The 14,230-nt window shown below is 41.4% G+C and overlaps 1 protein-coding gene across 1 annotated transcript in view; it reads left to right on the top strand.

Moving 5' to 3' along the window:
- The window catches only part of SYNE1 (spectrin repeat containing nuclear envelope protein 1), a 493,953-nt gene that overhangs the window by 348,249 nt on the left and 131,474 nt on the right, over positions 1-14,230 (top strand). Inside the window, exons 96-97 of the mRNA XM_074948627.1 lie at positions 3,274-3,447; positions 9,545-9,736. Of these exons, the coding sequence (XP_074804728.1) occupies positions 3,274-3,447; positions 9,545-9,736 (366 nt within the window). The remainder of the gene's footprint in view (positions 1-3,273; positions 3,448-9,544; positions 9,737-14,230) is intronic.

Genomic DNA, 14,230 nt, shown 5'->3' with positions numbered 1-14,230 from the left:
TCATCCCATTAACCAAAATGCCAGCCTGGTTCCCACCATAATCACAGTACTAGATATGTCTGTTTCCCTCCCATTAGCCAAAGCAACACCCAGAGATCCTTCCACTCTCAGGCAGTCCTTCTCCTTACCTGCTAATCAAAGCACCAACTTTATTCCTTCTGTCCCTCCTCTGTGTATTAACTTCAGTATCAGCCAATTTCTCCTCTCCCATTTTTAGAAAAACTCCGCATTCACTGAAGCAGAATTTCCACAGACATCCTCCCCTTTGACTCCTCACACTTCAAGTTGCTCTGAAAAAATTGCAATATAAAGTTTCAAATGTATTGTTCCTCAGTGACTTCCAGTTCAGAGCTGGCAGCCCTGAAACATCACTCTAGAATATCAGTGGCAAACAATGTTGTTTCCAGCTCACATATCACCGCCAGTAATAAAAATTGTTCAGGCTTTAAAAGCCTGGCCCTTGCAGGGATGACAAAAACTACACAACCAAAGAAAAAAGGCAATGCCCACCATGAATAAACGTGGGTAGCAAATTGTGATCAGACCTCTGAAAAGCCCTATGTTTTAAAGTGCCTAAGATTTACAGAATGGATGAAGCTTCTTTCTCTAATCCATCCATGCTCTGTTGTCTTCATGGGATCTTCAAAGGAGTTGTACGTGTTAACTGGGGGGCAAAATGTAACTCTGTGATTGGAAGCAGTAAACTGTCATTTTTATCATTACATAAGCAGGTATGATTTTGAATACCAACCGGAAGCAGAACTATTGTGTAATAAGGTGACCTTCTTCGTCACTGTTCAGAGTAGAATCACACTTTAAGGAATTATTAGCCAATCATCCTTAAATACTCCCTGTTAAATGAACACTGGACAATCTCAGGTTTTTTTTTCTTCTCACTTTCCCTTCCACCAAAGAAATACTCCTCAGTTTAATTTTTTTTAGCAGTTCAGTCCCTAATCTTAGGGAGTAAGAGCATCAAATCACCCCGTTCAGTGGTCAAGCATAATTTTTTTTTAATCTGCCTTAAATAACAGTAGTTCAGTATTTGCAGTGTTCCCTAGATATTATACTTACCTCAGGAGAAGTAAAGTAAAGTAAATGCTTCACATCCTGAGATAGTATTATCTAAGGTGATACTAGAATGTTTTAAGGGCAAGGACTTTACATACCTTTACACAGGAGTCCAGCTAACCAATCTGGAAATTAAGGGATGGAGGGAAAACTGAGGAACAAAACTGTTCGAAAGCGATGGCATTCATACGCTGTTCTGTTTATGTTGAGTCTTGCAATAAATTATGTACATGCTTTTTTCAGTTAGCGGGAAAATGGGCCCTTCCATTTTTCTGACTACTGACTTTAACAGAATTACTTTAAGGCCTTGAAGGCATTTTTAATTTTTCACTAACTGCTTACATTCAGAAGTGTTGCAGAGTTTTGCAGGTAAGAGAATGCAATCACATTATGAATCTGGCTAGGTTCTTTTCTGTGTTGTGCTGTGTCATTGGATATGTCTATAACCTCAATCAGAGGTTTACCTGAGCCAGCATGGCTAAAAATAGCAATGTAGATGCGGCGGCATGGACTTAAGTGTGGGCTATACAAGCATGCCCAGGACCCTAGATACTCATGTTGCTAGCTCATCTTGCTGCATCTTCACTGTTATTTTTAGCCATGCTAGTTTGGGTATGTCTACCCATGCTGCAGTCACACTTCAGATTGTAGTATAGACATAGCACAGAACTCACAGCCCAGGGAGAGGAGGCTAATGTGGCTTCCCAATCCTGGTCTGTTCTGGAACCCCCAGCATAACTTAGCCCAGGGACCCTGTCTAAATTATGGCAGCTCCAGGGGCTGCCCTGTGAGTAGTGGTGCTGAGTGCTGCAGTTTCACCCCCGGCACACCTCCTGTGCCCCCAGGACTTGAAAAGGAATCCTTAGGAGGCAGCCTTTAGACTGTTTCCACAGTGCCTGAACTGGGAGAATCCTTTCAACCAGAACCAGGGCTCTTAGGACCCTTTTATGTGAGGACCTCCCTCTGTATAGCTTGTATTCTGCAGGACTAGGCTGTATGTTTGCTTGGTTGCATTTAGGAGATCATAGCAAGTAAATAAAAAGAGGCAAGTGCTTATGACTGATTTTACCTAAATGCAAGGCCAAATACTGCTCTGTTGTACTAGAGTATTGATTTTATAGAGTAACAGAGCAAATTTATCCCCTCATATTAATCCAATCATTATTTCCCGTCCTGTTTGTACCTACTGAAGAACATCAGTATGATATTGTGTAATATTTCACAGGCTTAGCCAATGGAGGGTATTATTGCTCTTGCCTTCCTCTGTTTTTTCTTCTTATTGTTCAGAAAGCAAGCTCTGCCTACATCCGTAAGGAACATAAATATAGAAATATTTTTAGAGTGGTGTGATATACAGATTGTACTGCCATGAGTGTGGGATGACCATGTTACTCCCCATGTGGAAATAACTAACAAGTAAACCAGAACTTGAACAGTGTTAAATTCAGTATTCTCTGGCTGAGATACTTAACCAACTGCAGAATTCTCTCAATAGTCCTGTCCTGTAATGAATCTTCTTTAAGATAAAATGAACAAGATAAACATCCAGAAAACTACCCAGATCCTTACCATATGCTGTGTCTAGTATTTGCCTAGCCCCAATAGGACCTGATCCATAGCCCAATTAATTCAATGGAAAGATTCCCATTCACTTCAGTTGGCTTTGGATCATACCTGTAGAGAGTAAATATGAACTCAGTCTGTGTCATGGAAATGTTGGGCCAGATCCTCAGCTAATGTATAGCAGCGTAGCTCCAGTGACTTCAGTGGAGCTAAACCAATTTATACCAGCTGAGAATCTGGCTCCTTTTATAACAGAGAATTCCAGGTGTCAAATACCTGTTTTTGTAGGTGGAAGCATTATTATAAGATTTTCCAGTTGCTATGCAAGAATGGGCAGATGATGGCTGGAGAAGGTACTACACAGAAGTTGTATGTGAAAGAGAGACCGAGACAGAAACAGACAATGTATCAGTAGTCCCTTAAAAAAGACAGAATAATATTAATGATGGAATAGTATGGTAATTTTATTTTATTGTACGTTCTGCATATAGAAGTTATAACTTCAAACTTGGCTCTACATTCTGGCTGCAACGGCCTTTCTCACATCATACTTTTTTGCCATTTAAGGTACCTCTCATCTGCTTTATATTGTATTTCTAAAGAAAGACCCCCAAATAACAGCCCACATTGTACCGCTAGGAAAAACTCAATGAGCAGCTAGAAGAACAGCGACAAGAGCAAGCCCTGCAGAGATATCGCTGTGAAGCTGATGAGCTTGACCATTGGCTACTCAATACCAGAGCCTCTTTGGACACCACTTTGATTACTTCTGAGGAACCCATGGACATGGAGGCTCAACTGGTTGACTGTCAGGTAAAAGAAAAGTTATGGTTCAGTTCTGCAACTATTACACTGAGTAATACCTTGCTCCATGAATAGTTCCATTGACTTCAGTGATATCAATGTGGACGTAGAAACGTAGAATCAGGCTTATTCTTTGTTACCGTATGAAGGGACACCCCCTCACATTGGTCGGGAGGAGGCTGAGGAGCTCTTCTGGGCCCATGCTGTACTAGGAAGGCACCCCTGCATGGCTTGTTCAGCCTAGAATAGGAGGAGCTTCAAAGGGGAAATTTACCACAATAAGGAGTGGTGAACAGGAAGAAGACTGCTCCCCCAAGAGACTAACAGACGTGGTCCAGCCAAGGAGGAGTCAGCTGTGGGAAAAACTATTCCCAGAGATGCCCTGGCTGTCAGCAAAGCAGTATGCCCCAGGAGGAGAGGTAGGAGGTAAACCCCATGACTTTGGGAGACTAAGCTGATAAAGCCAAACATCCCAGGGCTGACTGAGATACTGGCCCTTTTCCAGCCACCCCCAAGTGTTGCCAACTGGGGTAGAAGAGAAGGTAAATTATGGACAGTGGGACCTGGAAAGCCCTTTCCACCCACATACCTACAAAAAGAATGATCAAGTACAGTCAAAACATGTTTAAAAGGCACAATATTTAAACATAATGTTAACAAACTGTTATATCCTGGTTACTGAGATCCTTGAGATTATAAACTTCCAACAAAAAATGAACCTTAATATTTAAAACTTTTGTTAAGGCAGAGTTAAGAATGCCCAGTGATAGCTTGTGCCCTTCCAGAACGTTGAGTTCAGCAAAACTCAGACGTCTGAAAACCAGAAAATACTGAGTTTAGGTAAACACCCAGCCAACCGTAAGTCTACCCCCATTCAAGATGGCAGTATCCCCTGGGAATTATCCGCATACACTCCAGCTGCATTCACTGTGTGAGTGTAGCTGTTCTGAATGGCAGAAGAGTAGGTTGGAGCAGCTTGGAAGAACTGTGATTGTGTTATGAGGAGATCTGGATTGAGTCCCCCGATGTGAGGCATCAAAGGAAAAAGGTGCATGTGTACCTTGAGGTCTGCATCTCTGCAATACATAATTGTGAAGATGGTGACAGTAGCAGGGCACTGGGGTCATCTTGCCATGTCTTGAGGTATGAGAGCTGTCTGTGGAGGTAATGATTAGAGGAGGAAAATACAGGTTTAGGTGGTATCCTGTGTGCAAGTGTGAAGGGGCTATATAAGGATAGGAAGTGGCTGTTAAATTTTACAAGTGTAGTATTGTGTTGGACAAGTAGGCTCCATGTTTGAGCGTAGTACAGGTGCAGGTAGAGCTGTCCTTCGCAGCGAAAAGGCAGAGTGGGAGTATATGTGTTATGGGTGTTGTGAGGCATCGCTCAAAGAGGACAGAGTTGAAGTTGGATAGGTGTTTACCTGAACTTGGTATGTCCTGATTTTCAGAAGGTTGAGTTGTGCTGAACTCGATGTTCTGGAAGGACACAAGCTATCACTGGGCAGCCTAACTCTGCATTAATGTAATCTTTTGCCATTTAATTTCCTAGTTTTTAAACAGAGAAATGTTTGTTGGTAGGAGGTAGTGGTCATTTAGGCAGTTGTGGTTTTCACCTAGGTTTGCAGTTGATATTCTACTGTGGCTAGATAATAATCAAAAGACCTAGACTTCATACAGTGTTTCATCACTAGATCTCAACAAACTTTATATCATTATCCCCATTTTACAGCTGAGAGACAGAGGGGAAGTGGCTTGCCCAACGTCACCCAGCAGGCCAGTCACAGAGTAGTAATAGTCTCAGTTCAGTGGTCTTTCCACTAGGCCACATGGCTGCTATGTAATTCCTCAGTGCTCCTCCCCCCTCCTGTTTGTTTTGTATAGTGGAATGGGGATGATGGTCAGGGTTTGAAATGTTTGCAATGTGTCGTTGTTAACAGGGCTGTTCCAAGAAATCTCAACCTATCTATGTTCTAGTCCACTGCTCTCCCAACCCTGGCCCTTCCCCCACACATGGACCAGCCCCCACACTGGGGTAATGTATATATTATTAACTATTCACTTTCTCGATTTCAGGTGTTTAAATCTGTATTAACTTTATTTCCCGCACCTGAAATTCCAGCTCCAAGAGGAGCATGGTCTCCCAGAACACACAGTGGGCAGGGAGAGGGCTCAGACCCCTGCAGAGGGGTAGGACTGTCCCAGATCTCAGCACATCCCCAGAAGGGGAGAATTCAGCATAGCAGGCTCTGAGAGGACTGACAACAGCATCATCTTCTGCTGCCTCTCACATTCTCCAGTCCCTGTCATCTTCTTCCCCTGACTGCAACCCATTTTCCCCTTATCTTAGGCCCTGACCTACCACCCATTCCCACTTACTCCATTCCCCTTAATGTCCCCATCCCTAGCTGCAGACTCAACCCTCCTTTCCCCCCATTCTTAGTCCAATCACCGCTCCCCTCTCAGTAAGCATTTGAATGCACGTGTAATTTATTTTCTTTTCAAAAATAGTTTCAGCGTCTTTTGAATATTCCTCTGTACACAGATGACAGTTCTCAGAAAAACAAAAATAAATAAACCCACATCAACACTTGACAGAAGCAGATTTTCTCCAGATTTTCCCCAGCTCTTTCTCAGATTTCAGCCCAGGGTGGGTTTCAAACTTCAAAGTTTCTAGAATCTATAAACTTAATGCAATGTTGTTGTTTCTTCTGGGGGCTGTCTCTCAGGAACCCCTTGCTCAAACAAGCTCACATTTGGATCACTAATCCTACCCTACGGTCTCATGAGGCATAACAATTTTCAAGACAATCTGTATAAGCACATAGATTTTAGAGCATTTAGAAGAGTCATCCTTTAAACCAAAAACTGGCCTTAACCTTAACTCTGGGGAGGGGCTCTACACATCCGTTAGCAAGAGAAAGAGAAATGGAGATGAATACAGCCTGAAACAAGAGCTTTGAGACTTGTGAATTACTCCATTCATGTCAGTAGGTGTTCCCATCTCACCTTCACCATGCTGGAGACTTTCTGATACATGTCAGGCATATCCAATCTCCACTCCTCACCCCAGACTTAGCCCTGTGTTCTTGGGGCATGCTCCAGGCATGCCTGTTCTAAGCTCCCAAACCAGAGGGTCAGGACCTCCCCAGACCCTGGTTCACAGAGTGGGGAGAGTAGAGAGATGGGCTCAGATCCCCTTAGAGGGTCAAGACGCCCCAAATCCCAGCTCACATGAGGGGTAGCAGAGGGAAAGGGGCTCAGACATCTGCAGAAAGTCAAGAACCTGGCTTACATGATGGGGTAAGGATGGAAGGTTAACCCTCCCCTAGATGGGCAGGTGCCCCGGATCCTAGCACAGACACAGTGCAGCAGGGCTCAGACAGTCAGACTCCAGCAGGGAGGCAGAGACCCCCGGATCCCAGTTTACATATTAAAAAGTAGGGAGAAGGGCCCAACCCTCCCAGAAAACCAAGCCCCTCCAGAACCTGGCTCATGTTGGGGACGAGGAGGATGGGTCATACTATCATAGATGTTCAGGGACCCCAAGCTCTGGGCACACACACATGGGGGACAGTGAGCAGGACTCAGACCCTCAGATAGGCGAGCCCCCTCCAGAAGCTGGCTCCTATGGGGGGGTGTCACATTCCTGTAGATGGGCTGGGGGCCTTCTGACACAGAAATGGGGAGATGATAGGTGCCCCTGCCCCTATTCTCCCAGCCCCATGTCTCCCTTTTAAGTGTTTCACACTGCTTCTTCACCCCCCCCCCCCGCCCCCGAGTGCCCTCCCTTCCAAGTGTTCATTTGTTTGGGTAGTTTTTCTTTTTAAGAAGTAGTTTTGGTGCCTTCTTCGTAGGGATCAGAGGTCTCAAACCCTGGTCCATAGGGCTTACAGGTACCAATAAGCTCCAATCTGCTATCCAGGGATCTGCTAACAGTTGCACAACTAGAATCTGAACTCCAACAGAGGACTCCCGTGCTGGGCTCTGATTGGCGGATCTCTGGGGGTCCTGATTGGTTCTCTGCTTGTATTTAAACTGAGCACAGGGGCAGGAAGTTGTTTGCACAACTGGGTTTCCTCTGTTTAGGACTCCTTCTCCTGCAGTACCTGCTCCTATTGTCACTAATTTCCTGGTAACCTGGATCCCTGCATCGCTCCTGGCACCTAACTCTCGGTCTGCCCTCTGGTCTGTCTCAGACGCTGACCTCCTGGTATCTGATCCTGCTTGGTTCCCAACTCCTGCTCTGACCACTAAGTCAGACTGCCCACATGCTGGTCTTGACAATTCTGAATATTCTGCTGTATTCAGATTATATTTTCCCAAAATAAAAATCCCAGTTTGATAGAGGTAGATTGGAATATCATGCCTGCTTTTTTCACTTCAGATTTCTACCCTAGGTTGGATTAAAACTCACACAGCTAGGTGTGGTGCTCCGATTTAACAATCATTCCATAGCCAAAGAACCACCCGGGTCCTGTAATGTAGAGGTAGTTTTCCAGGTAATTAGTACCTCTCTCTGTGGATGCTCAGGATAATCCTTGATGTGCATAACTGGAGAAGCAAACTCTTTTTTAAATAATGTTTTAACATGATTTCCCCCAAAAGGACTGGTAATACTCTTTTTGGGGTAATCCTAGAGTACTGGAGATCCTGGTATGATGATCTAAGTCCTGGTTTGGTCCGTGATTTCTGTGCTGGTTAGTCTTCCTTTATGCACTGATTCAGAGCTCAACTACCCTGGGGTAAATCATGAGTAACTTTGTTGAAGTTAGTGGTGTTACACTGGTGTAAAATTGATGTAATAGAGATTAGAATCAAATCATGTTTCCAGTCTTTAAGACCTCGTCAGTAGTTGAATTTCCAGTCTACCCAATCCTGCCATGATCTTTCACTGTTCATTCTTGTTCTTCTGTAGACCAACACTTCGAAGTTAAAATAAAATGATGGTATGATTTATCATTTGTATGTAAACTCTAGGAAAGGGATTAGTGAAAAAGCAGTCACTAATCTAGTGTGGAAAAATTAGTACTGCTCTTCAAGTAATGGTACTTTAAATTGCCTGTGTTTCAAAACTCACAACACAATCCTTTGTGTAACAAATTTAACAAACGTTTTCATTTTTTCAAGTTCTGCCCATCTTTACAGCACACATTCCTTCAGAGAGCAAAGCCTCTAGAGCAGTAGTTCTCAAACTTTTATAGTGGTGACCCCTTTCACAAAGGAAGCCCCTTTATAAATTAACACTTTTTATATATTTAACACCATTATAAATGCTGGAGGCAAAGCGGGGTTTGGGGTTGAGACTGACAGCTCATGACCCCCAATGTAATACCCTCATGACCCCCTGAGGGTTCTGACCCCCAGTTTGAGAACCCCTCACAGTGACAGGTGCTGTGGAAAATGGAAACGCACCTTTGTTATCTGACTAAATCTGAGTAAAATTCTAATATGATCTTTTAATTTGGAAGCAGCAAAATGTGCCTCATTATCTTTGTAATAAATAAATAGTGAGCTGCATATCAGGAAAATAGATTATGAAAACAAGTAAGCCACAGATTTGTCTCTGTAAATCGCTCTCTAGACTAAAGAGGATTATATAGGGGATCTCAGGGCCATTCAAGCACCAATCAGAAAAGGCAAACAGTGAGAAGAGAAGCTTATCAATACAGACACAGCAACGTGGGGGAAGGAGGGTGGGAAAGCAGAGAGTGTGACTTCTTTCTTGTTGTATATTCAGTGAAGAGGAAAGGAGTAGCCATTTATTGTCCTATGCAGTGGTGTCACTGACCAGCACAGAAAGAATGGAATAGCCAGTAGGCATCTTAGCCACAGTAGAAATGCAAAAAAGGGTGTCTCCTTTGCAGCACATTTTCTGTTTCAAATAAGCCAACTTTTCAGTGAACTTCTTTTAAAATTTAAATAAAAAGTCAAGACATGCAAAGGGTTGCAAGCATATTCCTGAGGACTCTGGAGGGGGCTGGAGAGCAAAACAAGGAAAATCTTTAGTTTGGAAGAGGATGAGGTAGGCCACGGGTCTCCTTGCCAGGAAGCTTGGTGGATGCTGGAAAATGTATGAATTTGCCTCTTTGTTTTTGCTGCTGCAGAACATGCTGGTGGAAATTGAACAGAAGGTGGTGGCCTTGTCAGAGCTCTCTGTGCACAATGAGAACCTGCTCATGGAAGGAAAGGCACACACAAAGGATGAGGCAGAGCTGTTGGCCGTAAAGCTCAGAACTTTAAAGGGAAGCCTTCTGGAGCTGCAGAGAGTGCTGCATGACAAACAAATCAACATTCAAGTAAGCAGCTCTTTGTAATTGGCTTTGAAAGGGCCAGTATTTTTCCCCATTAACAATTGTGGTAGGGGGTTTCAGACAATTGGGAGAGGGAGTTAAGAAATGTTTGACCATGATAATGTAAGTTACACATATTAAAACAACAAATAGCAGGATGCTAAAACATATACATAATTTCTCTAGCAAGCTGTAGCTTAATATTTGCATGTTATAACACAGATCATTGATTTCATAATTAATTAAGCTATTTTTATATCAGTGTCTTTACTAGACAGCAATAACATACTATTTGATTAGTTGGCCTCAATTTACTGAACCCTTGTCCCCAGTCTTTTGTCTGTTGTAGATTGTATGCTCTCTGGGGCAGGGACTCTACTTACTTATTTCCATACAATGCATTGTGGGCTTTACAAGAAACAAATCATCAACAAAATAATGGAACATATTTTTAAATATTGCAATTAGTAACTAGTATCATCCAACTAGATAAGTATTCTCTCTCTTGAAGAAATGAGGAACAAAGATTGACAGATTTAACCTGAATATTGTTTTATGATATTATTTCCAGCCGTATGACTGTACCTAATGGAACTAGATAATGTCTGTTGTTTTAAAAGTTATCTTATTTATTCTTGAGGCTAAATTAGCATGGGGAGAAGTGAAAGCACACAAGGAAGTCGAACATATAACATGGCAGAGTGGCTTTTCGTTTTAATTTGCTTGCTCTGGGATTTTTTCTTCTTCTTCTCTAGCCTTTGGGTGTGCAAATCAAATACATGATAAGCTTCAAAAAAATGTCTATATTGTAATATAGATTAAAGTTTATGGAGCACTTAGCTTGAAAAGTTACTAGGTGCACTAGGAACTATTTTTAGTTCTAGTGTCTACAGAAGAGCGCAAAAAAAAAACAATTTTTTTTTCAAAAAAGCAGATATCATGGTTTTGTTGTTCAGATTTGGTATTAGATGTGTTGAGAATTTTTTATTCTGAAAAGAAAACATTTCATCCCAAGTACCCCTTCAACATTATTCTTGCATACTAAACCTCATGATTATGCAAATTAAATAAATGTTACCAGCAGTGTGCTGAGGTATAATATTGTCATATATAAGTCATATAAAATCACTGGCAAAATGCAAAGATAGTAATTGGTATCAAAACTTGATTTCTTGCAATGCTGGGTTTTTAAATACGATAAGATTCATGAACCCCAGTTTTATTGTAAGCTTATTTACAGAATTTTTGGCTACTTTGCTAATATTAAGATAATTTTCGTTATAATTTAAAATTATTACCAGACTTAAATCACCTGCTTACCCCAAAATGTTACATAAATGCAACACTTCCATTTTATTTAAAGACCATGTTCTTGGAAGTTTTTATATCCATGTAAGCAGCTATTTTAGCTTTTAGGACTTCAGTTGCAGGTCATGAACATAAGAAGATAGGGGAAGCTGTGTAACATCTAACTTTTTAGAAGAAAGAAAAGGAGTACTTGTGGCACCTTAGAGACTAACCGATTTATTTGAGCATCCGATGAAGTGAGCTGTAGCTCACGAAAGCTTATGCTCAGATAAATTAGTTAGTCTCTAAGGTGCCACAAGTACTCCTTTTCTTTTTGCAAATACAGACTAACACAGCTGTTACTCTGAAACCTTTTTAGAAGAGTGGTTTAAACTGATTATCTGATCAGTGAAGGATATTTTAGTAAATGACCCCTTCTTATAATAATTTCCTAGTCTGAAGTTCTCTTTCAAGAAGTTACAAGTTACATTGTATCCTCTCTTCTCTTAAATTCATGACTCTCATCTTATAATTATTTCCTTGATTAAGTGATCAAGGCATAAGGCATTTCCTGTGGATTAATGATCAGAGAAGCTGATGGCCTGAAATATGGTAGAGGGACTTTAATCCCAGCTGATCATTGATCCTGAGGAAATGTTATGTGCCAAGACCATTATTGCTCTCATCAGATGAAAATGCAAAAATAAAATCACAGGCTTATCATCACTTCCCTTGGGTACAAGACAGCTGCAGAGAGTGGTAAGAAGAAGGTCTCTCCTCAACCTACGCCAGACAATAGATCTAGATAGCAATGAAGGGAATGCATGTTGCTCTGTCCCAGGTAATATTACAGCAGCCACTTTACCCCTGTCCCTCAAGGAGACCCAGGAAGCATTGTGTCCCCTGAAGTGCTTCACTCCCCCCCCTCCCACAGACACACACAACCCCCTGCTGCAAATGTGACCCAGTATATAAACTGCTGCAATGCACTCTTGCTCTGTGCCTGTACCTATCCTAATCATTTGCTCTCGAATACGCTGGAGAAGTTAAAGTACTTTGATGAGCACAAACCATTTTGCAGACAAAATTCTTTCTTTATCTTCCCACACCCTCTGATGCACAGGGCATCCACCAGTTTCTGCCTTTCATTTAGGGCCTGTGCTGGTCTGTTCAGGCGTTTTGAGTATCATGTTTATGGATATAATTCTTTCTCTGTTGTTCTGCTTAATGTTTCTCTAGATTGCCCCCTTTTTCTCTTTCCAGGTAATATCCATATTATCACTTCCCATGGAAGTCATGGTGGTGGCATACTTAAAATGTGTCCTAAATATGTCCATTATCGTTGTTGTCTTACCATGTTTGATGCTTTAGATTGGTTTACTCTACTTAGACTCTGATATTTTAAGAAACTCTTTCCAATGGACTCTGAATATCGTCCACAGGCATGAGTGAGTTGATCTTATCAATTTCTGTTGTAGATTTCCATGACCCTGCTCCATAAAGGAGGACTGACATGATGCCGGTGTTAAAAAAGTGTAATTTTCTGTCAGTGCCAATCATGCAACTTCTCCAAATCTGTTTCAAGTGTATGAAAATTGTTTGCTGCTTTTGATATTTGTTGCTTGACATCAAGTTTGGTGTCACCATCATTGCACAACTTGCTCCCTAGAAAGATTAAATTACTTACTACTTCTAGTGTTTCTTTGTCCATTCAAATGGTTATTTTGTGGACATTGATAGCCATATATTTTCTCTTCCCCTTGTGGATAGACAAACTAACTTGTTTTGCTGTTTCTGCTAAAAGCTCTGTCTTTTCTTCTATTAAGCAATGTGTTGAACTGAGGCAGGACAATGTGTTCAGCCAAAATGAGTTCATCCGATTGTATTGTATCATTTGTCCATAAAATTCCTCAGTTGCTTTCTGTGGTTATTGTCCTCATGGCAAAGTCAATGACCAGTGCAAACAATAGTGGGGACATAATGCACGCTTACCTTACTTCAGTTGTCACTGCAAACCATTTGCTGATGTTGTCACTATCTCTGACTACGTATTCAGCATTATAATATAGATCCTTGATTATTCTAATTATTTTTGCTGGTATTCTGTAGTATGCCATAATTTTCCAAAGACTGTCCTTGTGTATGCTGTCAAAAGCCTTCTGGAGATCTGTAAAATTTATCACAAGAGGTCCTTGCCAATTCCACATTTTGTTCTAGAATATGTCTGAGAACAACAATATGGTCTTCACATGATCTCAGTGGTCTAAAACCTGCTTATTCCTCTTCAGGTTGAAGGTCTAGTTGTTTCTTGTTACATTCCAGGATGATAATACGCATGATTTTTCCCGGCACTGAGAGTAATGTGATTCCTCTCTAGTTATTGTAGTTAGTATGGTCACTCTTCTTCGGCAGTTTTACTGTAAAGCCTCTCCTCCACTGGGTTGGGTTCTTTTCTTCATTCCATAGTCTATCAAGAAGACGAGAAGTTTGGAGGGCCGTTTTGTCACTTGCTTTAAGCATCTCTCCAGTAATGTTATCCTCTCCGCTGCTTTCCCATTTTGGAGTTTACTGATGAGTCTTCCATTTCTTCCCATATCAAGCTCCAGTGGTAGGTCTTCATCAGGCATTTCTAGTAGTTAACTTGGGCTTGTTCTGTTTAAAACAGTCTGAAAATATTCTTCCTATCTTTTCCTTTTGTTGTTGTTCTGTATTAAGAGTCTTAACATTTACATCTCTGATAGGCTTCCAGTACTGCTAAAGTTTCCTGTTAGCTGTGTGATTGTCTTATACAAGGTTGTAAGATCACCATTTTGGGTAGCATTTTCAGCCTCTTGACATTTTCTATCCATGTATGCACTTTGTTCTCTTCTAGACTCCTTTTTATCTCTGTCTAGAGTTCTGTATTCTTCTTTCCACTTGCTTGTCTCTTGACATGTCTTAGCATTAATGGGTTTTTGCTTTATAGTTATTCTCTTATCCACTGCTGTCCAAGTAACATCATTAACCCATTCTTCCCTTTTAGATTTTGTTATTAAAATGTCTTTGCATTGTCTGGATAGAAGCTCTGATGTTTTCCCTCAGAATATCAGCATCTGGGTTTTCTTCAACTAACTCCATTAGAACACTGCACCTGTTCTTCAGCTCAAGCTGAAAAGCACCTTTTGTGTTTGGATCTTTTTGATTGTGTGCTATTGATGCGTTGTCTTCTTTTAA

Source organism: Natator depressus, chromosome 3 (genome assembly GCF_965152275.1).
Source record: "Natator depressus isolate rNatDep1 chromosome 3, rNatDep2.hap1, whole genome shotgun sequence".
Lineage (NCBI taxonomy): Eukaryota > Metazoa > Chordata > Testudines > Cheloniidae > Natator > Natator depressus.
The sequence above is the reverse complement of the archived record's forward strand: the minus strand, read 5'-3'. Positions and strand labels throughout refer to the sequence as shown.